At 36.9% G+C, this 19,200-nt stretch overlaps 1 protein-coding gene across 2 annotated transcripts in view; it reads left to right on the forward strand.

Annotated features, from left to right (window-relative positions):
• RTKN2 (rhotekin 2) overlaps nt 1-18,107 on the forward strand; it is a 28,861-nt gene extending 10,754 nt beyond the window's left edge. For both annotated transcript variants that reach the window (XM_010009670.1, XM_010009678.1), the window contains exons 6-11: nt 4,011-4,105; nt 5,613-5,719; nt 6,751-6,882; nt 13,657-13,822; nt 15,308-15,415; nt 17,440-18,107. In XM_010009670.1, the coding sequence (XP_010007972.1) occupies nt 4,011-4,105; nt 5,613-5,719; nt 6,751-6,882; nt 13,657-13,822; nt 15,308-15,415; nt 17,440-17,993 (1,162 nt within the window). In that variant the 3' untranslated portion in view covers nt 17,994-18,107. The remainder of the gene's footprint in view (nt 1-4,010; nt 4,106-5,612; nt 5,720-6,750; nt 6,883-13,656; nt 13,823-15,307; nt 15,416-17,439) is intronic.
• Nucleotides 18,108-19,200: the final 1,093 nt, after the last annotated feature.

Genomic DNA, 19,200 nt, shown 5'->3' on the forward strand with positions numbered 1-19,200 from the left:
GCACTTTACAGTTACAAGCTGCTTAACAGGAGGTTTCTTAATTGACTTTAGCACCGAACATTTTAAAATGACTTACTGGTTTTCAGAGTTTGTAGAAATAAGTGCTGTTCCCAATAATTTACCTGTTTCCTTTTAAAAACGATCTGAAGTCTTTCATGCATTTTTTTAAAGCTAACTGCCCACCAATATTTCCTAGCTACTTGAATTTCATTAAGGTTTAAGCAGGCCAAGTACTTAAATTGTAAATACTAATGATATTTATTTTTTAAATTACTATTATTTTTTTAAAGAAAGCCATGTTTTCAAGGATTTACTTTTTTTTGGCAGCTGAACAATAAAGAATCGATGCCTAATTTTTGCCAGGTATTGAATGTAGTCTTACTCTACCTTCATATGTCTATTTGCCTGGATTTTAAAAGGAAACATTCAAGCATATTCTGTCTTTGTCAAACTGATATTACTGTATACTGATACTACTGTTTCAATCAAAAATACACATCCAAGAGATCTGCTCCACAGAGCAAAACAAATTTCATTGCTAACTTTCCAGTGTGTTCCACCTAACGACAATGTATCTTTCAATCTACATCATCTCAGGTCACTGTGCTTTCTACAAGCTCCAGTTGGGCGATGACACTCTATCATTACAGTTTGCTTCAGATGATATAACCACTACCTTATTTTCTGGCCATACTTGCTAGAATATAGATTGCCTGTCTTTTAAGGAAGAAGTATCAGTAGATAATCTAAATAGTTGCCTCTTCTCTTTTGTTTTGCTTTTGGTTTCTTGATTGTAATTGCATTTTGCTTTCGTTCATCTTGAAGTTTGTTGTTTCTGCTGTAAATAATCATGTCACAGTGACTGTTACTTGTTTAACAAAGTTAAATGAACAGTGATGTATCTATTGATGGCTTTGCTAGGTGATTAAAAAATTCTTGAAAAGAAATGTTATTATAGGTAGAAAATAAGTTGTCAATTTTTTAAATTTTTTTTTAAGTCTTTCCTTAGGATTCATATTAGTAAGAGCTTGGTATATAGCCCTTATAAAAGTGAAGAGACTGGGAGATTACAGGAGATCTTTCAAGTATTCCCAGAGTGCTTTACTAGTCCAGCAGGTGAAATTCAACTGCCACAAAAAAGAACTTTTTGTATTATGTTAAGACTTTTTCTCAGTAGATTCCATTTGTACAGGCATTTTTCTTTTCAGAGCACACGTGGGTGAAGTTCTCCATTTTCCAAAAACTTTGTGATCCCTCTGTGTGAAATTTCCTAGCTTAGAAATCTCCCTGATTAGTGGAGAAACTGTCAGCCTTGTAACTTCTTGTAAAAGCTTAGTGACAAAGTGTTTTGAATGCTTGCTTAGGTTGGTTAGCTTCCATTATACTAATATTTTCTCTACTGTTAATTATCTGTCTTTTAATTTCTATCTGATTCAACAGTCTGTTGCCTGTTGCCTGCTTATTTTTTCTATTCTAGCCTTTTTTTTTTTTTTTTTCTTTTACATTTGTCGTAGTGAAGTTATACTATTGAATTTCTGATTAACTAGGTTGATCTCTGGATAAATCATTGGAGAGACTCCATGAAGTGCATGTTTATTCACTTCCAGAATGGGCCTCCACATAGACTTGTTGTTACTGCCTTTTATGTATTGTCCTCCACTGGGCTGGAGGCATGATTTTGGTGTCTGTTTGAATTGGCAAATTCATAGTGATATTTTGCTAGAAGTAGATAGTCTATTCTAATGGCCTCACTTTTACAGTTGGGTTCTTTCTAGTACCTGAAGGTTATCTTTGTTTTTGCCATGTATTATTTAAGATCTGATAGAAAGGTGAGCATATTAGACTTTTTTTTTTTTAAATCCTTCTCTGTGTGTATCTGGATGAGTGAACTAACATTGGGATTTCTAATATTGGGGCTAATATTCTGGAATCTGAGGCACGTTAGTACACACTGATAGAAAGGGTGATATAGTTATACCTTCCCATGCCAGTGTCTGTGGGGCAACTTTGGTGCTTCGGTCAGATTTAACAATGTGCCTTTGCCACAGGCATGTTGTGGAGATAAACTGTTTTTTTTTCTGTAATAAAGTTATTACGTGGAAGAATACTATAGATTTGCAAAGCACTGAATGAGATGTAGCAGGCAGATTATTCTTTGTTATACAGATTTACTGCCATTTAAGGCAGTTAGCTGATTCTGTGAAGTGTAGAGGCAAACCATAGTCAACATCCTGAGTAGCCAGTTAAATCTGAAAAATATTTACAAACGAAACTTTTCTAAATTCTATTGCAGCTGGCTGAAAGGAGTGGCTTATATTTTAGAATGAAAATGTTAGTGTGAAGCATATTTTAAAAGTGAAGTAGATATTTTTTTTGGCAGGGTTATTGTGGTAATTAGTCATGGTTTAGGAAAAAAGTAAGTTTAAAGTCAGCACAAGTTTTATTTGTGAAAAGAAACTGAACTTTTTGATATAATTTAAACAGAATAGCAATGTATTGCTCAACTGCATGGCAAAACATAATCAGCAGAGAATCTTTTGTTAGTGAACAGTCTAGCAGGGAATATATACAAATGCTGATGAGACTTCATTCAGGTTGCTCTCTTGAAATGTTTCACAGTAGTGTTTTTTCACTCAATGTTATATCATATTTAATTTTCTCTTTCTTCCCTTGAGATAGATGTGTAACAGATCTGCCTGCTAACAAACTTGCTACTTTCCTTCTCTTTCTTTCATTAGGGTTAGGTAGGCGTCTGCCTTGTTTCTCTGAAGAGCCAAATGTGCTATTAGGAAGAATAACATTTGAAAAATATTGCAGTAGAAAACTATTTTTTTAGTCATGTTAGTGCAGTGGTGTCTTACCTTTTATACCGCTAAGCTGTCTTATGCTGTACTGAGGATACCTTGAGGATCTTATGCTAGATCCTGTTAGGGAGAGTAGTTAGTAACTTTGAGGGCTTTGTTTGTTTGTGAATTTTGTTCAAACTGCCATTAGCTGGGTAGAATTCTTACTGCATTCCTGGACTGTAAATCTGTTACTTGATGTGATGAGTATTTGGGGGAAGAGGTTAAACGTGTACCAAATTTATACTAGTTTATTCCAAGAATTGCATTCCACGTGGACTGTGCTGAATTTTAAATGTGCTTTTTTTTTTAATTTTTTTTCCCCCCCAGGCAAAATCCAAACCAAAGATATAATATTCTGAAACCTGTAAGCACAAGTGAAAGAGTCCTTTATGCTACAAAACTGGCTGTAGGACTTATGCACAGATTTCTGCATGCAGAGAAACAAGCTATTAGCTACTATTAGAAAATGCATATATAAACAAACTTCTATATAGTCTACACAGGCAAAGTAGAAGAGCATAGCAACAACATGGAGGAGCAGTATAAAGCCTTTTAATTTTTAACCTGTATTTTCAGATAAAGTTTACATCATCCATTGTTCTATGAACTATAGCAGTTTTTGAACCTATTGCCAAATCTACTTGCTTTAGGCCTAAGAATAAAAGCTGTAAAGCTATTAAAAGTTACTTGGTGTCTGACTAGAGGAGGGAGATGCTTTTAGCATCCTCGGGGTGCAGAGAGGTTGGATAGCACAGCTTTTAAACCTGGGTTTGGCAGCCCAGGTCAGAAGTATCCTGGCAGACAGGTCCAAGAGAAGGCTATGGAAAGAGCCACCTGATGGAGCCTTGTGGCACTGGGCTAGAAGTTGTGAAGTGGGAGGTAACTAAAGGTATGCACTGAGTGGAGGTAGGAGACAAGCTTATAGGAAGCAGATGAACAGACTGTGGGGCAGCGTTGGTTTACGAGGAAAACCAGAGATAAGGGAGTTCTGTGGAAGAGGTTTTGGGGGGTGGTAGTCTATGGTCACTGACAGGTGCTGCCATGCACCTTGGCATTCCCTAGTACCCAAATGTGTTACCTCAGGAATGTCTAGACTCCCTTTAATTACTGCCTGAGCAACATGAAGCAGAAATGTCTTAAATGTGCCTTTTCTTTAACATTTAGTGGAGCAAAATACAGTATGCTAGCATATGCCACTTTGGGGCTGGAGAGTGCTGAGGACAATTTTAGGACCCACAACCTTACTATTACAGGAAATGGTAAGTACATGTGGTACCGATTTAAAGAAAAAAATAGTAACTTTTTGCATTTCTCTCTCTTGTAAACTAAAGGCTGAAAGAGATTATTTTTCTTGCTATTTAATATAGAACAACTATAATAAAATATTTAATGGCTCTAAAACAGGCATTTGTACACAGCTGAATAAACTATAAGTTGAATAAGATTTCATGTCCAGATGAAAATTTAAATCTTTTGGGAGTTTATTCTGTCATTTGCATCTTGGTCTTACGTGAGTTGTAGCTATATACAAATTATTTCCCCTTCCTCACAACCAAGGAAGGGTATCAGAATGAAAAAAGCTTTTTTTCCCTCTCTAATCAGGAAGAAAGTAGAAAAATAGCTTCAGTTTCAGCTAGGTTGTTTCATGCCCAAATTTAGCACAGGATGTAAGCATGTATGCTTGCATTTTGTGTTGGTCACTGTACAGCTCTGGTACAGCACAAGTTGGCAGCAGTCAAACTAACTGCTAACACAGGGACTATGTTTATGCTGCAACTGAAGTTAATGATTTAAGTAGCAAGAGTACTGTTTTTGATACTTTGTCCGTTATTTTCTGAAAGGATGGCCCCTCCCATAAGCCACTGTCTAATTGTTAACTTCAGACATGGGACTTTCACTGTATTTCACTGTAGCTTCTGGGAACTTTATCTTTTACTTGGGTAAACTTGACCTCAAAGAGAATTTCATTCTTTACACTGCACTAATTCTCAATAAGTAGAGATTTGAAGATTTATAGGGCATTTGTTTCTTGAAGGGTTGGATGAATAATTCTGAGTATCTTTGTAACCCTTTATTAGCACTTTTTACTCCTTCTTCAAATTCCTTTTTTTGTCATTAATTTACATAACTTAGTTTGGTGAGAAATTACATGCCTGGAAATTTTGGTTCATTATAAGCATTTCTAAAACATGGCCAAAGAGAGTAGTATCAATGGAACGTTGTATTACCTACTAATTACAGAAGAGAGAGCCTATTGCATAGCAGAGCTGAGTGAGGAGGGATGTTGTAATTCATTAGAAAATCCTTGGAATCCTAAATGCTCTTCTGGTGCTGAAGACAGAAGTAGATACAAATTCTAAGCCTTAATTAAACAATCTGCAGCAAAGTGTTCATGTTTAAATGCAGCTGTGCACTGCGATGGGATGGGCTCAGGGATCCTAATTAGATGAGGTGGCCAGTGGACTTAACTTTCAAAATGTTTCTAGCTGTGAAATGAGATTTAGAGCTATATTTTACGTAAGAACAACTTGTTCTTGTAGAATAATATCTCATTTTTATATGATTTTTTTTTAAATTAAAAAAATTGGATTAGACTAAACCTGATTTTTAGTTTTCAGTTACAGGATGAAGACTTTCTTTAAATATAAAAAAATGCTTTTTTACATTCATGACCTTAATGTAAAAATGGATAAAGTCAAATTATATACTTAGGGCAAATGCTTGGAACTGAGCATTGTCTTTCTTTTGCCTGGTCTTTTCCTCTAGAGGAATCCTCTTTTTGGCTACCCCTGTACGGAAACATGTGTTGCCGTTTAGTGGCTCAGCCTTCCTGCATGGCTAGCGATATGATGGCAGGTTTTCTTAATCAACAGGTAAGAAGACCTTGCTTGTGTTTACATCCTCTTCTGTTAATAGCTGTCACTAAGAGTCAATTGTTAAAATGTTTGCTTTTACCTGAAGTGGTTTCTTGAGAACTGTTATTTTTCATGTGTCCTATCTAGACCAAGGGGAAAACTTATCTCAAAGCACTGTTCACAAACAGTATCTTCAGTGCCTAAGTGTAAAGAAATAGATGTTTCCTTGGCATGCTTGTCAGTAAAATTATTTAGGCTGTTATATAAAGATCAATTATAGTAGTTGTTTCAGAATTGATTTAGGTTTCAGAATTAGGCTTAGGACTGATAGCAACAGTCCTAAGAAACTTATGGCTCTCATCCTTGTAACTACCCCTCATTGTGCTAGCACAAGAGTTCATATCACAGCATGGGATAATCTGACTGGTGAACTGAGCGGTATTTAAACTCATCCCTTCAAAAATTATTCATCTGAACTCAGTTTACTTCTCTATTTTGGTTCATTGCACAACTACGCAAACGAGAAGGTGATAGTGGAGGGCCAGAGGGGCTGGGTCATTTGTCAGGAGTGCTGAATTACAGGCTCTAAGGTTATTGTGAAACTATAGTACATTTATGAAAGCTGTTCATAAAATTCATTTGAGAAAGTAGAAATTCTAGACAAATGTCTTTGACATTTGTTGAATGTACTGTGTATTTCCAAAGTGGGATACTCATTTATCTTACTGTGTAATTGCTATAGGTAATAAAAGGTGGTTTCTTTCTTAAAGTAGACACCAGTTCTAGATTTCATTCCATGTGAACCCAGAAATTCGGTATTGTTAGTGTCACATGGCAATAATTCTGCAAAAACTGTAAACCACTAAAAGATATTTAAAGCATTGCTAACATGTCAAAAATCAGTGACATGTTCTGCAACAGAAAGTTTTTGTTTTAGGAAAGAATTAGGTGTTGCTAAGTTTTATTCACACAGGGTTGATCTGAACCTTATAAAATGCTTTTAATTTGTAGTTTATGTTTGGCAGTTTCTGACTATTTATTCCTCTTAGCAAATGATAGGAAGTCTAACTAGCTGGAGGAGGCTGTATTGTGTACTAAGAGGTGGAAAACTCTTTTGTTATAACTCTCCAGAAGAAATTGAGGCTAAATTGGATCCAGCATTGACAGTTCCCATCAACAAGGTAAAATTTGTTTTATGGGGCTTTTTATTTTGTTTGGGTTTTGTTTATTTTGGGGGAGGTTGGTTTGTTTTTTTTGGTTTGGTTTGGTTTGTTTTTTTTGGGGGGGGGTGTGTGTCTATTTTCAGGCATACTGTCATTTGGGCTCTAAGCTGCTGGTATGCAGAATGCTTTATAGGTAGCATGTGGGTAGGATTATGCCTCAGTGAAATTTGCAGTCACTGAACTTTTTAGCAAGTATATTACATTTCTTATCTGAGCACTTAAGTTCTTTCTATTGTATTAGACTGGTTAACAAAAAGGTAAAAAAGAGAATGTTTTTCTTTAGGAAAAGTGTTAACTTCTTATATGACAGTCCGTAAGACAGTCCTTGGAAATGTATTGCCTATAGACGCCTAGCAAAGCTCTGGTAGAATTTTGTCCTCAGCAAGGTGGAATTTTAACAAAAGCTTTTTTTTTTTTTTTTTTTTTTTTTTTTTTTTTTGTGTCATTTGGCCACAGTCTTAATTAGAAGGAGAGCTGGAAAATTGTTCAAAATATGTTGTGCCTTAAAATAAGCTGCTTTTCTTAATAGTGTTTTTTTTATAAGGCTCAATAACTTGGAAGTTCTGCTCTCTAGGATGACATTATTGCTGCTTTTCATGCCCTGGTTAGAAAGGCTAAGTTTAAAACGCAAAGTTAAAATGTTAATTACTATTTGGTTAAAGAAGCATTAAGTATTTAATTAGAAGTAATGTTTAAGTGTTCAAGGTAGGAATGCTATTGGAAGGACCTTTTAGAGTGGTGAGCATTAGAGTGAACAGATGCTTTCAAAAAATGGTTTTGGTGCAGTTGTCAAGAGTTTAAATCCCTTAGCTCATCCTTATGTGATATTATGTTATTTGCAATTGACATATCTGGATTCATCTTACATAAGTAGACAGACACATTTGGAAACTGTGTTAAGCATAGGTCGATCTGGATTCTACTGCTGTACTACTGTGGATGCTTGATGCCAACACTAATTCTGAAAGAAACATTCCTCTTGTCCAGTCACTTGTTAATGCTACTGCACTGCTTTATATGCAGGGCAGGCATTAGGGCAGCTAGCTGATGAATTGAAGAAGGGAACTGGTGTGGGTTAAAATTAGCTCATTTTGGGAGCAGGAGGAGGGTTAGCTTCAGTTTACTTTAGCCAGTTCGCTACATGGCTAGTGAACTGGCTAGTGAGCCATGTTTGGTACAAGAAAGGGGCTACGCTACAACTGGGAATGCATAGGGACATATATAATAAAGAACTGTTTCTTACAACAGCAATATCAGCTTTTGGTGGCTTTAATATTTCTGAAAAATATGACTGTATTCTTACCTAGAGTGGGACTTGTATATACACCTAACATTTAAACTAGGTGTAACAATGTCACCTGTTTGTGTTAGGACTTCTTTTTTAATGTGCTAAGGTTCAAATTTATTCCTTGAATAAAAACACCATTCTGCTAGTGCTGTATCTAGTAATAAAGTAACTTTTTCTTCCAATTGTTTATGCATTTACATTAATTATATGTCTGTCTGTCACTGTAGTTATACTATTTAAGCAGGTTTACTTGCATACATCTTTAGTCACTTTTAATTGCACTACTCTGCCTTTGCCATAATTCTGTTTTCCAGCTGCTCACAATACGAGTTGAGAAATGGTAAACTTTAATAAATTATAGAATTATTAAATCCATATTCTAAAATGTGACAGTAATTATTTAAAAAAAGTATCAGGCTGCCTCGTATTTACCTTTGTATTGTCTGGTTTGGTCAATATCCTAGTTTTGCTTTTCCTTTTAAAACATCCATATTCTACTGAGGTATTTTGCTCCCTCCAAGTTACCAATATGCTCAGAACTTAAAATCCAGCTTAATAAGCCTTTTCCTTGAAATTATCCATATGTTTGCAGAGTATCCTTAAAGCTAACATGTAGAAGGTACAAAAATAATGTATCTTACATCATTTTACAGAAATGTCAGACTGTTGGAGAATATGACTGCAAATCTTTCTTCAATTTAAATTAAACCAGAGGGGGGAAAAATAATCAATTTAAATGTTTGGATACTTTACTACTTAAACAGTTTCTCTTGAAATTAACTTAATGTCTGCTGATATTTTTTTGACTCCTTTGTTATGAAATTTCTCTTATGAATTAAATGAAGGCAGACTAACAGTATGCACTTGTCTGTTATGTGTTGTTATAGAAACAGCAATTTCAAAATTAAAGTTGAGCTTGAACATCAACTCTAGATATTTTAACTAAAATCTCTTCAGATTGCATATGTGGCATTTTCATCTGTAATGTGGAGCTGATCCTTTACATGTAATTGAAAGATACTTTCTGAAAAGTAATGAAATCGTCTGGATTTATGAGAAACTCTCAGGAAAATATTCACACTGATAGCCTTATTTCCCATTCCTTTTGAATAGAGACTTGAAGAAGCCATTAAGACCAGCAAAGTCGTTACTTCAACTTCAGATGACTTCACTGCTACTGCTCTTGAGCAAGAATGGTTCTGCAGTTCCTATTATTCAAGTGTTACTATTATTGTTCCAGCTAAATGTGATTATAAAATATTATATTGCACAACTAAGTAGGAAAAGAGAAATTATATTTTCTGTAGCAAAGAAAACTTGCTGGAATCTAATTTGAGCAAGAAATATTCCTTGTGGGCCAGTTCCTGAAATTTTTTCAAGTTTTCTTTAGTTTGAAATGAATAGTAAAGGCCTTGCCTACACCTGATAGCTTAGCAAACAGGTGTGAGTGACAGCATCTCACGTTAGTGGCTCAGTATTTGGAATACATATTCTATTGTATCCTGGTCATAGAGCCTAAACTTTTTTTTTTTTTGTGTGTGCTGTGTATGCCTGAAGCTTGAGGAATTCTGGGATGTCATTTCAAATTATCATGGGCTTGTGATTTCCTTCCTGGCATATTTTGCCAGTGCAGTCTCTGCTGTGGTGCCATGCAGTGCAGCAGGCCCAGAGCTATATGTGTTCATGCTAATTGTTAAGGTCAACAGGATGAGAAACAGCAAATATTTGCAGCTGTGAGCTCAGGGTTCATAGGCTGATTGCTAAACAGTGTAGCAGGAGTGAAAGGGCAAAATCAAGATGGTATTTCAGCTTGGAAAATATAAGGCTTGGGGGATACCTTAGTGCAGCCTTTGAATACCTTAAGGGGGGCCTACAAGGAATCTGGAGAGAGACTTTTTACAAGGACTATGTAGTGATTGGACAAGGGGAATGGCTTTAAGATGAAAGAGAGTAGATAGAAATTAGGTATTAGGAAGTAATTCTTTACTGTGAGGGAGGTTGCCCAGAAAAGTTGTGGCTGCCCCATCCCTGGCAGTGTTCAAGGCCAGGCTGGATGAAGCTGGGAGCAACCTGGGCTAGCAGAAGATGTCCCTGCCCATGGCAGGGGGTTAGAACTAGATGGTCTTTAAGGTCCCTTCCAACCCAAACCATTCTATGATTCCTGCAAACTGTTACCTTGAATGACAGTTCTTGTTGGAACATCTGTTCCAGGCTAGATGAGGTACAGGAGGTTGTTGGAAAGGGTAGCGATGGCTGCAGCAGTGTAACTTCTAGACAACCAGGGAATTCAGTCTTGGACTGGGGTGGAAGTAGATTGTTTTGAGTTCTTGACCATGTGAACATTTAGGGAGCCAGCAAAGTGAACAATATTCTCTGTGTGCATGAGGGATCTCCAGCAATGGTGAAATGAGAGCAGACCTGAGAATATCTATGTTCTCTGTAGTAAAGACTGTCCCACTGGTTGGCTTCAACAAGCCTTCATACATGTGAAAATAATTTGGAAAAGCAGAGACTAGTTAAATGTCTCCAAATGTCTGGTATCTTGCATCATATTGCTCAATTTAGTCTTGCAGTTGCTTGAAAGACGTTGTGAATGTGGGCAGGAGAAGCAGATATAATAACCAGATCCCACACGGTGGACCTTATAACACACATGCTCAAATTGAGTGGTTTGGAAACTATGTGTTATGGCTCCATGGTGCTCCACAGGGTGCTGGTTGGTCATATAATGCCATCTCCTCCTGCTTTTTAGCTGTTGCGTTGTACCTAAGATAGCTAAAACAACATAGAAATCCTAATGTTGCTTTTCCGTATTATACTTACACATACTTACCATCCAGTGGCCACAAGTTCACAGAGCAATGAAGATGAAAGGAGGAAATATTCATAGCTGATAGGGCAAATCCACTCTTGTGCATTAATGTGTTTGAAAGCCAATAATTTTAAATCTAACTGAATTTCCCTGCTTGCCTAAAATAGACCCCATGGAAATTATTAACATTACAGCAGAAACCAACACATGAACAGATTATATTTTGTTCCTGGTGTTGTGTTGTTATTTCTTGGCTTATTTTTTGGCACTAAAAACGTGAAGGAAGCTTGTTATATGTGATTTGATTTGTTTAATCTTACAATAAATACACAGATCTGGATCTTGGGTTATTCAGTATTTTTCTCAAGAACTGTAGTTTGTTTTGATGTCTTAGAATGACCTTTATAACCATTGCTCCTCAGTGTGTCAGGATTGGCTTAGTAGGAAAGTGTTGCATCTCAACAATACAAAAGTGTCCTCTCTCTCTCTGGTTAAGTTTTGTTTTGGGTGTGGTGTTTTTTGTTTTGTGGTTAAGTGGAACTGGACATGTAGTGTAATTCATCCAAGCTTGGTAAATTCATCAGCCCATTACTGTAATGGCATCTTGTATCACTCCTTAAATATTCAAGCATCAGATATAGATCGTTGCTTGAGGATTTATCTCGTTTGAATAATACCATAGTTGTGGGATAAAAAATGCAGCAAATATCATTAAATAAACTTGTGTGTATGGTATGCTTGAAGTTTTTACCTGTCAAATGTTAATCTATTTGATTTAATTTTTTTGCTGGTATCTATGGTTACCTGAGTTAATGGGATATGGAGCACTTATGGATGAATTACTTCATCTCCTATTTTTAGACAGAAGAATTTAAATGAGCATATCCATCAGATATGCTACAAGCAGCTGTTGGTATTTCAAATGGTTACTTCAGTAATGCATTTAAAATCTGAGGATTGTTCTGTAGAATGATTTTTTGGTTTTCTAAGTATCAGAACTAGACTCATCCCCTGGGGATCCCATGTGTAAACTTAATTTCTGTAGGTGTATGTTTAACATCTTTAGCAGATGTTTGACATTTAGTTGAATCGTGTAAAAAGGAACGTGGTTGATCTGTCCCCACTGTATTTTGAGGAATGCCTGAAGCTACCTTTAGGGTCAGATTCACTGTCCTTCCAGACAGGAGATGTTTGAACAAAGCCCTGGCTGTGGTTGTTGGCTTCCTTCAAAACCTGGGGCACTGCCCATGCCAGGGGACACCCTTGTGCATCAGGAGGGTGCTGTGTGGTCTTAACATGTATTAGGCAGCCTCATGTCCTGCCAGGCTTCAGGGCTGGCCAGATGTAGGGTGCTAGTTGGCTCCTTGGCGCTGAAACTCATCATCCCAATAGGATTTGGGATTATTCTGCTCTTCTGGGTATGCCAAAAATCCTTTTAAGGGCTGTGTTGTAATAGGCCATTGCTTGTTCAGCCAGGTTGAATTGTATATGCAAAGATATTCCCAGGGTTTCTGCATTTACTTTTATAAATAAAGTAACATTAATTATTTTAATTTGTCCATCAGCTTGTGATGAGCAACCATGTTGACTGGTTGTCTTCTGGTAACTTTTTCATTTGTGTTTTACCAGACTTTTACCAAAATGTTTCAGTATTTTGTATATGAGTGGTGGTTTTTGTTTTTTTTTTTTCCCCCAGTTGAGGAATCTTTTTTATATTTGTAGCAATATCATTACAAAGAAACTAGATACTACAAAAAAGCCACTGAATCTAGTCTAGATGATAAAAATCAAATGAACTACATTCCCAAACAGAAGGGGAAACCTTGGCTGTAACAGTGCTGCTGTGTAACCTGAAAGTCTTTCTAACATTAGCTGAAGAAATTTGATAGACCTGTAATATACTTCTCATATGTATATTTTTTTTTAAATTGCTTCTGTGTAGCTCTCCCTAGTTAAGGTGTAACAAAAATGTCTATTTTGAAATGACAAATAGGATTTTTCTATATTATAGCAAAATGTTTTTTTCATACTGGAGATTTGTTCTATCAGAACTGCATGGATAATTGCTACAAATGCTTCATTAAATGTGGATTAGATAAGTTTATATTTAACTTTCCCATCACTATAATACGAGCCCTGAATGTCCTTATTCGCCAAGAGGAACAGAAAATAATACAAGTTTAGAATACACTGCGTAATCAGTGGCCCACAGAAGTACAGTAGGACCTAAATAGTGGCTGTCCAGCTGAAGAGTTTGGAGAAGAGGAGCTACTTGCTTTTATTTTAGATTCACTAAACTACTGTGGAGAAAAATGAGCACTTTGAGATGAGCTGGTGAAGGCAGGGGGAGGAGGAACATAAAATGTACGTTATAAACTAAACAGCAATAATTGTGCTTCATTCCCTTATTTTTCATGTTTTATGCCATTTTAATAGTTTTATGGGAAAATATTTTCATAAGTGGTTCCTGACATCAGTTTTGGGGGGTGGTTTTTTTGGTTGGTTGTTTTGGAAATTAATACGGATTAGATGAAAAGACAGATTATACATCCCTTACAGTGCCATTGGCCTTAAGGTGATACCAGTGTGGAGCTGAAGCAATAACTCATTAATCACAGTTTGTTGTTCCTAGGAAACCAGAATTCGAGCTGTGGATAAGGACTCCAAGAGAAGGACCAATAATTTCTCTGTTATCAACCCTGTGTCTGGAGAGGCTGTGACGCAACTTTTTGCTCCTGACAGCAGGGATGAACTTCATAAGTGGATGGAGGCTTTCTGGCAGCATTTTTATGACCTAAGTAAGTAAGCAGACAGTGCTGGCAGTGTGCCCTCCAAGCAGGCTGTTATGTAACATCAAAGGGATCTTTGAACAATTTGAATTGAAACTGCTTCATAAGCCTTTGTTTGCAATGATGAGAAGAAAAATCTTCTCTGGGGTAATATTGGGTGGTGGTCTAAGGCGTTGGAACGCAAATATTTGACTAACCAAAGTCCACATGTTTGGTCTGAGTTTTTGCAGCCACACGCCAGTCCAGTCATGTACATACATGCTTCTTGAACCTGCTAAAATCTGTACATGAGGCTTTGTAATAGGTGATATGAATGAGATGAGAAGTTGATACCCTGACTGTTTGGCTAACCTCTGGAGCAACACTCTCCTTTCATGAGAGAAGAAACTCATTTATTGGTGTAAACCAGTGAAATGGTATAGACTAGTATACTGTGTTGCTTGTTTAACTCCAAATATTAATTACAAGAACTATATAGATTAGTTCCTCTCTTTTTCCTCTGCTTTAGTAGTTTGACTTGCAGGTTTATTGAGAGTAGAGAACAAGTTTCAGTTATTGTGCCGACATTGACGGGTATAGTTGGTTCCTGATAGTCATTTTTATCAGGTCAAAAAGCAGAACCAGGTCAATGAATGAAATATTACTCGTTAGTCAGAGGCCACACCAGTAAAATCAGTGAATTGAGCTTGTGAAAACTTGGTATTGTAGTTGTATTTCTAGTCCTTCTTAGCTCTGATTTACGGTGAGAAAAAGCTCTATCAATTAAAGAAACACACCAAGCAAAAACTAGGGCATCATCTTTAAATTAGCTATAGAGTGGGGTAAAAGAACTACTTCTTATTCATCATAGATAGAATACCCATGGATTTTTTGAGACATTTTCCTTAGATTCAGAAAAAAATGGGTCACTTGGCATTTAAATGCCTTTTTTCTTCCCTGCTTCTAAAATTCCCTTAAAATTAATGTGCTCAGAAAACTTGGAATGATTGGTATGAACAAAGTAATTTTACCATGTCTTGTTTTCCTTAAGGTCAAAATCTATTAATAGAAAAAGAGGTTTCCTTGTCTGCTAACGGATAAAAGGCAAGTTATCCTCTATTAAAGACAGAACGTTCCTTTACTAGAACATTGTAACATGGTTGTATAACATTCAGCTTGCAGTATATTGGAGTTTGTCCCCAAAAACTTCATGAAGCTTTTTTTTTTATTGGTGAATTTATACCATGTGTGGGGATTTGAAAGCAAATTATGATATTTAACCCCCATAGTATAACAGTACTGCTAGAATGCTTAAATTAGAGGTAGACCTTTGTGCTAAGAGAGTGAGTACAGAATTGAAAATAAAAATGGATCCTTAGCATTTCTGCTAAACAAAAGTACATGCCTACTGATTAGCATTGCATTGGAGACAGTTTCCTAACACAACCTAATAACATCAATTTTTTTCAAGCTGAAGTGTTTAAGTTCCAGTCATTGTTCTTTTTTCTCTCTCAGGCCAGTGGAAACATTGTTGTGAAGAACTTATGAAAATCGAGATTATGTCACCACGGAAACCACCTTTGTTCTTGACAAAAGAAGCGACCTCCGTCTACCATGATATGAGTAAGTGGGATTTGTCTTTTCGAGTTGCAGGGTAACAGAAACAACATTGTCTGTATTCAGATGGCTTCTAGTGTTGATGTTGAAACACTGAGTTTTTCAAGGACAGTTCAGACAATGAGAGAGCAACAGAATTGCATACCAAGGAGTACATAATAAATCTGAATTTGAAATAGCACAAATAATGAATACGTTCTTATACCTTCAGCCAAAAAATCTGTAATCTGAACTATAACTAGGGAGCCCTGAACACATTTAAAGAAGGCATTGCTAGGAATAAACACTCATTGTAAGAGCTCAAGAAACATAAAGGTGAAATAGTCCAGTCTGCAAACTAATAATGTCTTTAACTAGTTGCATGAAATTAACCTGCTGTTCTTAAAGCTATTTAAAGGCTTACTTAACAGAACTTACCAGATTTTTTGGTCTTTGGTAATGATGTTGGAAAACACACTTGGAAAATCTAGCTAGCATGTATTTGAGACTTGTATTTTTACACAGCAAAATGATATGCAGCAGGATTATTTTAATAGTTTCATTACAGAAATAATATTTACAGACTAGAAAAAGTAGGTCACTTTGTTTTAGTGGATCTGATACAGTATTGGCTGAGAAACACTGTATAACTATAAATGCCTGACTGCTTGCTGCTTAAGATTGGAACTGTGAAGATGCTCAAAATGCCATGTGGGTCATTGAGTTACTGTGCATCAGAGCAATCAAGAGAGTCCTATCTAAGCTATGAATGCAGAGCAGAATAGCAGTAAATCACCTATATAGAAATTTTACAAAGGTAACGTGGTAGCATAATTCTACTGACACTCAAGAATATCAGTGAGGAGCAGCACGCATACTCTGTTTCACTCTTAATATACTAATTTTCCTGCATATTTACGTTACTGAAAGTCTGCCTGTACTTGGCGTTAGTGAGGGTGTGCCTCGAATACTGTGTTTGGTTTTGGGCCCGCCACTACAAGAAAGACATCGAGGTGCTGGAGTGGGCCCAAAGAAGGACAGCAAAGCTGGTGAAGGGTCTGGAGCACACATGTTATCAGGAATGGCTAAGATAACGAGGGTTGTTCAGTCTGGAGGAAAGGAGGCTGAATAGAGACCTTGTTGCTCTCTACAACTACCAGGAAGGAGGTTGTAGCAAGGTGAGGCTCAGTCTTTTCTCCCAGGTGAGAAGTGACAGGATAAGAGGAAATGGCCTCAAGTTGTGCCAGGGGAGGTTTAGACTAGGTATTAGGAAAATTTTCTTCACTGAAAGGGCTGCCCAGGGAAGGGGTGGAGCCACTGTCCCTGGAAATGTTCAAAACCCATGTAGATGTGGGACTTAGGGGTGTGGTTTAGTGGTGGATTGGACAGTGGCAGATGAATGGTTGGACTTGATTATCATAAAGGTCTTTTCCCGTCTAAATGATTCTGTAGGTAAAACCCCGTGTTTCAAAATGTGCTGAAAATTGTTAACCTGTGGCCTGCAATAGAAAAGATACTGTCACTGTTTGAGGCTAGTATTACTGCAGTGTACCTAGAAAATTCAATATAATGGATAAGAAATGGGGCAAGACAGTCTTAAAGCACTTAAAGAATAATTATATATGTGAAGATAGCCCATTTTCTGCAGGCTGGAAAAACAAAAATATTTAGTCATAGACTTTTTCATAGGCCTTCTGTGAAATGAAAATTTCAAAGCGCTATACAACAAAATATGATTAATATCTAATACATACAGGTTTTCTAATAGCACACTATTTTTTCTACTTTTACTTGGAAAGAAATATCAATGCCCTACACTGTTGCCTGAATGCCAGCTGTCATGAAAACAGTTCCCTCCTGTCACCTCAGAGCAATCTTGGAGCATATGTAATTTTTTCCATTTCATCCATTAATACTCTTAATAGTAGTCAGGACTTCACAAGACATAGTTAATACAGTTTTGTATTCTGAATAGTAATGATGAAATAGGTAGCAGTAAAATCATTGGTAGCATTTTAATCTGAGTTAATTTCTGTCCCTTAAAATTGCAGGCATTGATTCTCCAGTGAAACATGAGGGCTTAGCTGATATCATACAAAGAAAAATTAAAGAGAGTGATGGTGAGTTCCTGCTTGGCCAGCAGAAAGAGTCTGCATCTTCCCTATGGGCTTCACTCTTCGATGGATCTCATGAGATGGTGGTTCAGAAAAATATGCATCTGAGCCCAAAAAGAGATACTACAAGTCCTAATGATAGCAGAGGAAAGAAAAGAAGAGCTCCACCTCCACCCTCCGATAAGCCACCCTTCAGTGCAAAAGCACAGGTGAACATAGACCAAGTGGGCAAGGAAAGCTGGGAGAAGTCTGACCACACATCTGCTAGTAGTTCTTCCTTTGATCCAAAGTTATCTGCAAAACTGCAGCAGTTGCAGACACCCACTGCTGCTCCTCGCAAAATTGGTCCTTGTAGAAAAAGCGGTTTAGCTGGCCATGGGAATCCCATTTCATCGGTTAACAAGACTGAGTCTGAAACCAAACCGGTACCAACCCCTAGACAAAAATGCATCAGAGAAATGCTAGACCCTAGATCCTGGTTGCAGCCATAGACATCATAATTAGTTTAGAAAAGTGCCTGGAATTTTAAGTTTCTCAGCCTTCTTCTGTATCTCTTGAGTGAAAATAGGTTTTGGCATATAGCTTGTAAGTACTGAGACTGAAATGTTTTTGGTTTGGGATGGGGTTTTTTTTGTTTTGTTTTTCTTTTTTCTTTTTTCTTTTTTTTATTTTTTTTAATTTTTTATTTTTTAGATTTTCTTTTAGGCAGGGCATTACTACTAGCTACAGTCTCAGCTGTAGTCTGTTATCACTAACATCTAAATAATTGCAGTAATAACTGGGGTAGTTATCTCTACCTGAAATTACGGTGCTACTTCTGAGGAGTGGTTCAGTACCTTCCCCTTGAAAAAACTGCAGTGTTCAGGGTAACTCAGTATCTGTGCAGCAGGGTTGTTACCATTACCTTCTGCCAGACCCTTAGCTTAGCCCATCTGCAGCTCCTCAAGCTAGTCCAAGCAGGAATTTTACACACGTTCAGCACAGATCTCACAAAATTGATTTTCTTGGGCTCCATGCTTGGTGTCACCTAAGATATTTTTCTTTCTCCCTCAGTGTTTGTGAACCACTCCTTATAATGTGATATTCTATAAAAAGTTACTGTACTCTTCTGAACAGCTTTAACTCTGTGTGAATTTCTGAAACAGTTCTATCAGTTTAGCGTGGGATCGCCTACATTCTTGCTGGTGCATGCGCTGTCCAAGTAGACCAGGATTATCTGTGTATGAGCAAGAATGCGATCCATCACTGCTGCTTATTTTAGACTAACATGAACATTTAAAAGCTGTACTGCATATGAACACCTATTCAGGCTGGGTTTTTTGTTTGGGTTTTTTTTTTTTTGTTTGACAAATAGGGCTCTCTAGCGTAGCTTCTACTTTGTGGAGCCTCTCAGTGGTTCCTGGTTTGTAAACACAGCAGAGTTACTTGTAAATAGTAAGGTCTTTTCACCACTTATTTTTTACTGAAATAGCAGAGAATGAGTATTTCAGGTCAAAATACTGAACTTTGATGTTCTTGCATCTACACTTACCATTTTTGTAAAAAGTATGGGTTATTAGGGTTCCTGTGGCACCTCCAAATCATCTATTGCAAAACGAAAAGATTCTGTTCACCTGGATTCACAACTTAAATATCCAATCCTTTCCTTTGTTGATGCATTTATGTCAGATGCTGGAACTTATCCAGGAGCAACTGTAT

Source organism: Nestor notabilis, unplaced genomic scaffold (assembly GCF_000696875.1).
Source record: "Nestor notabilis isolate BGI_N333 unplaced genomic scaffold, ASM69687v1 scaffold29110, whole genome shotgun sequence".
Lineage (NCBI taxonomy): Eukaryota > Metazoa > Chordata > Aves > Psittaciformes > Psittacidae > Nestor > Nestor notabilis.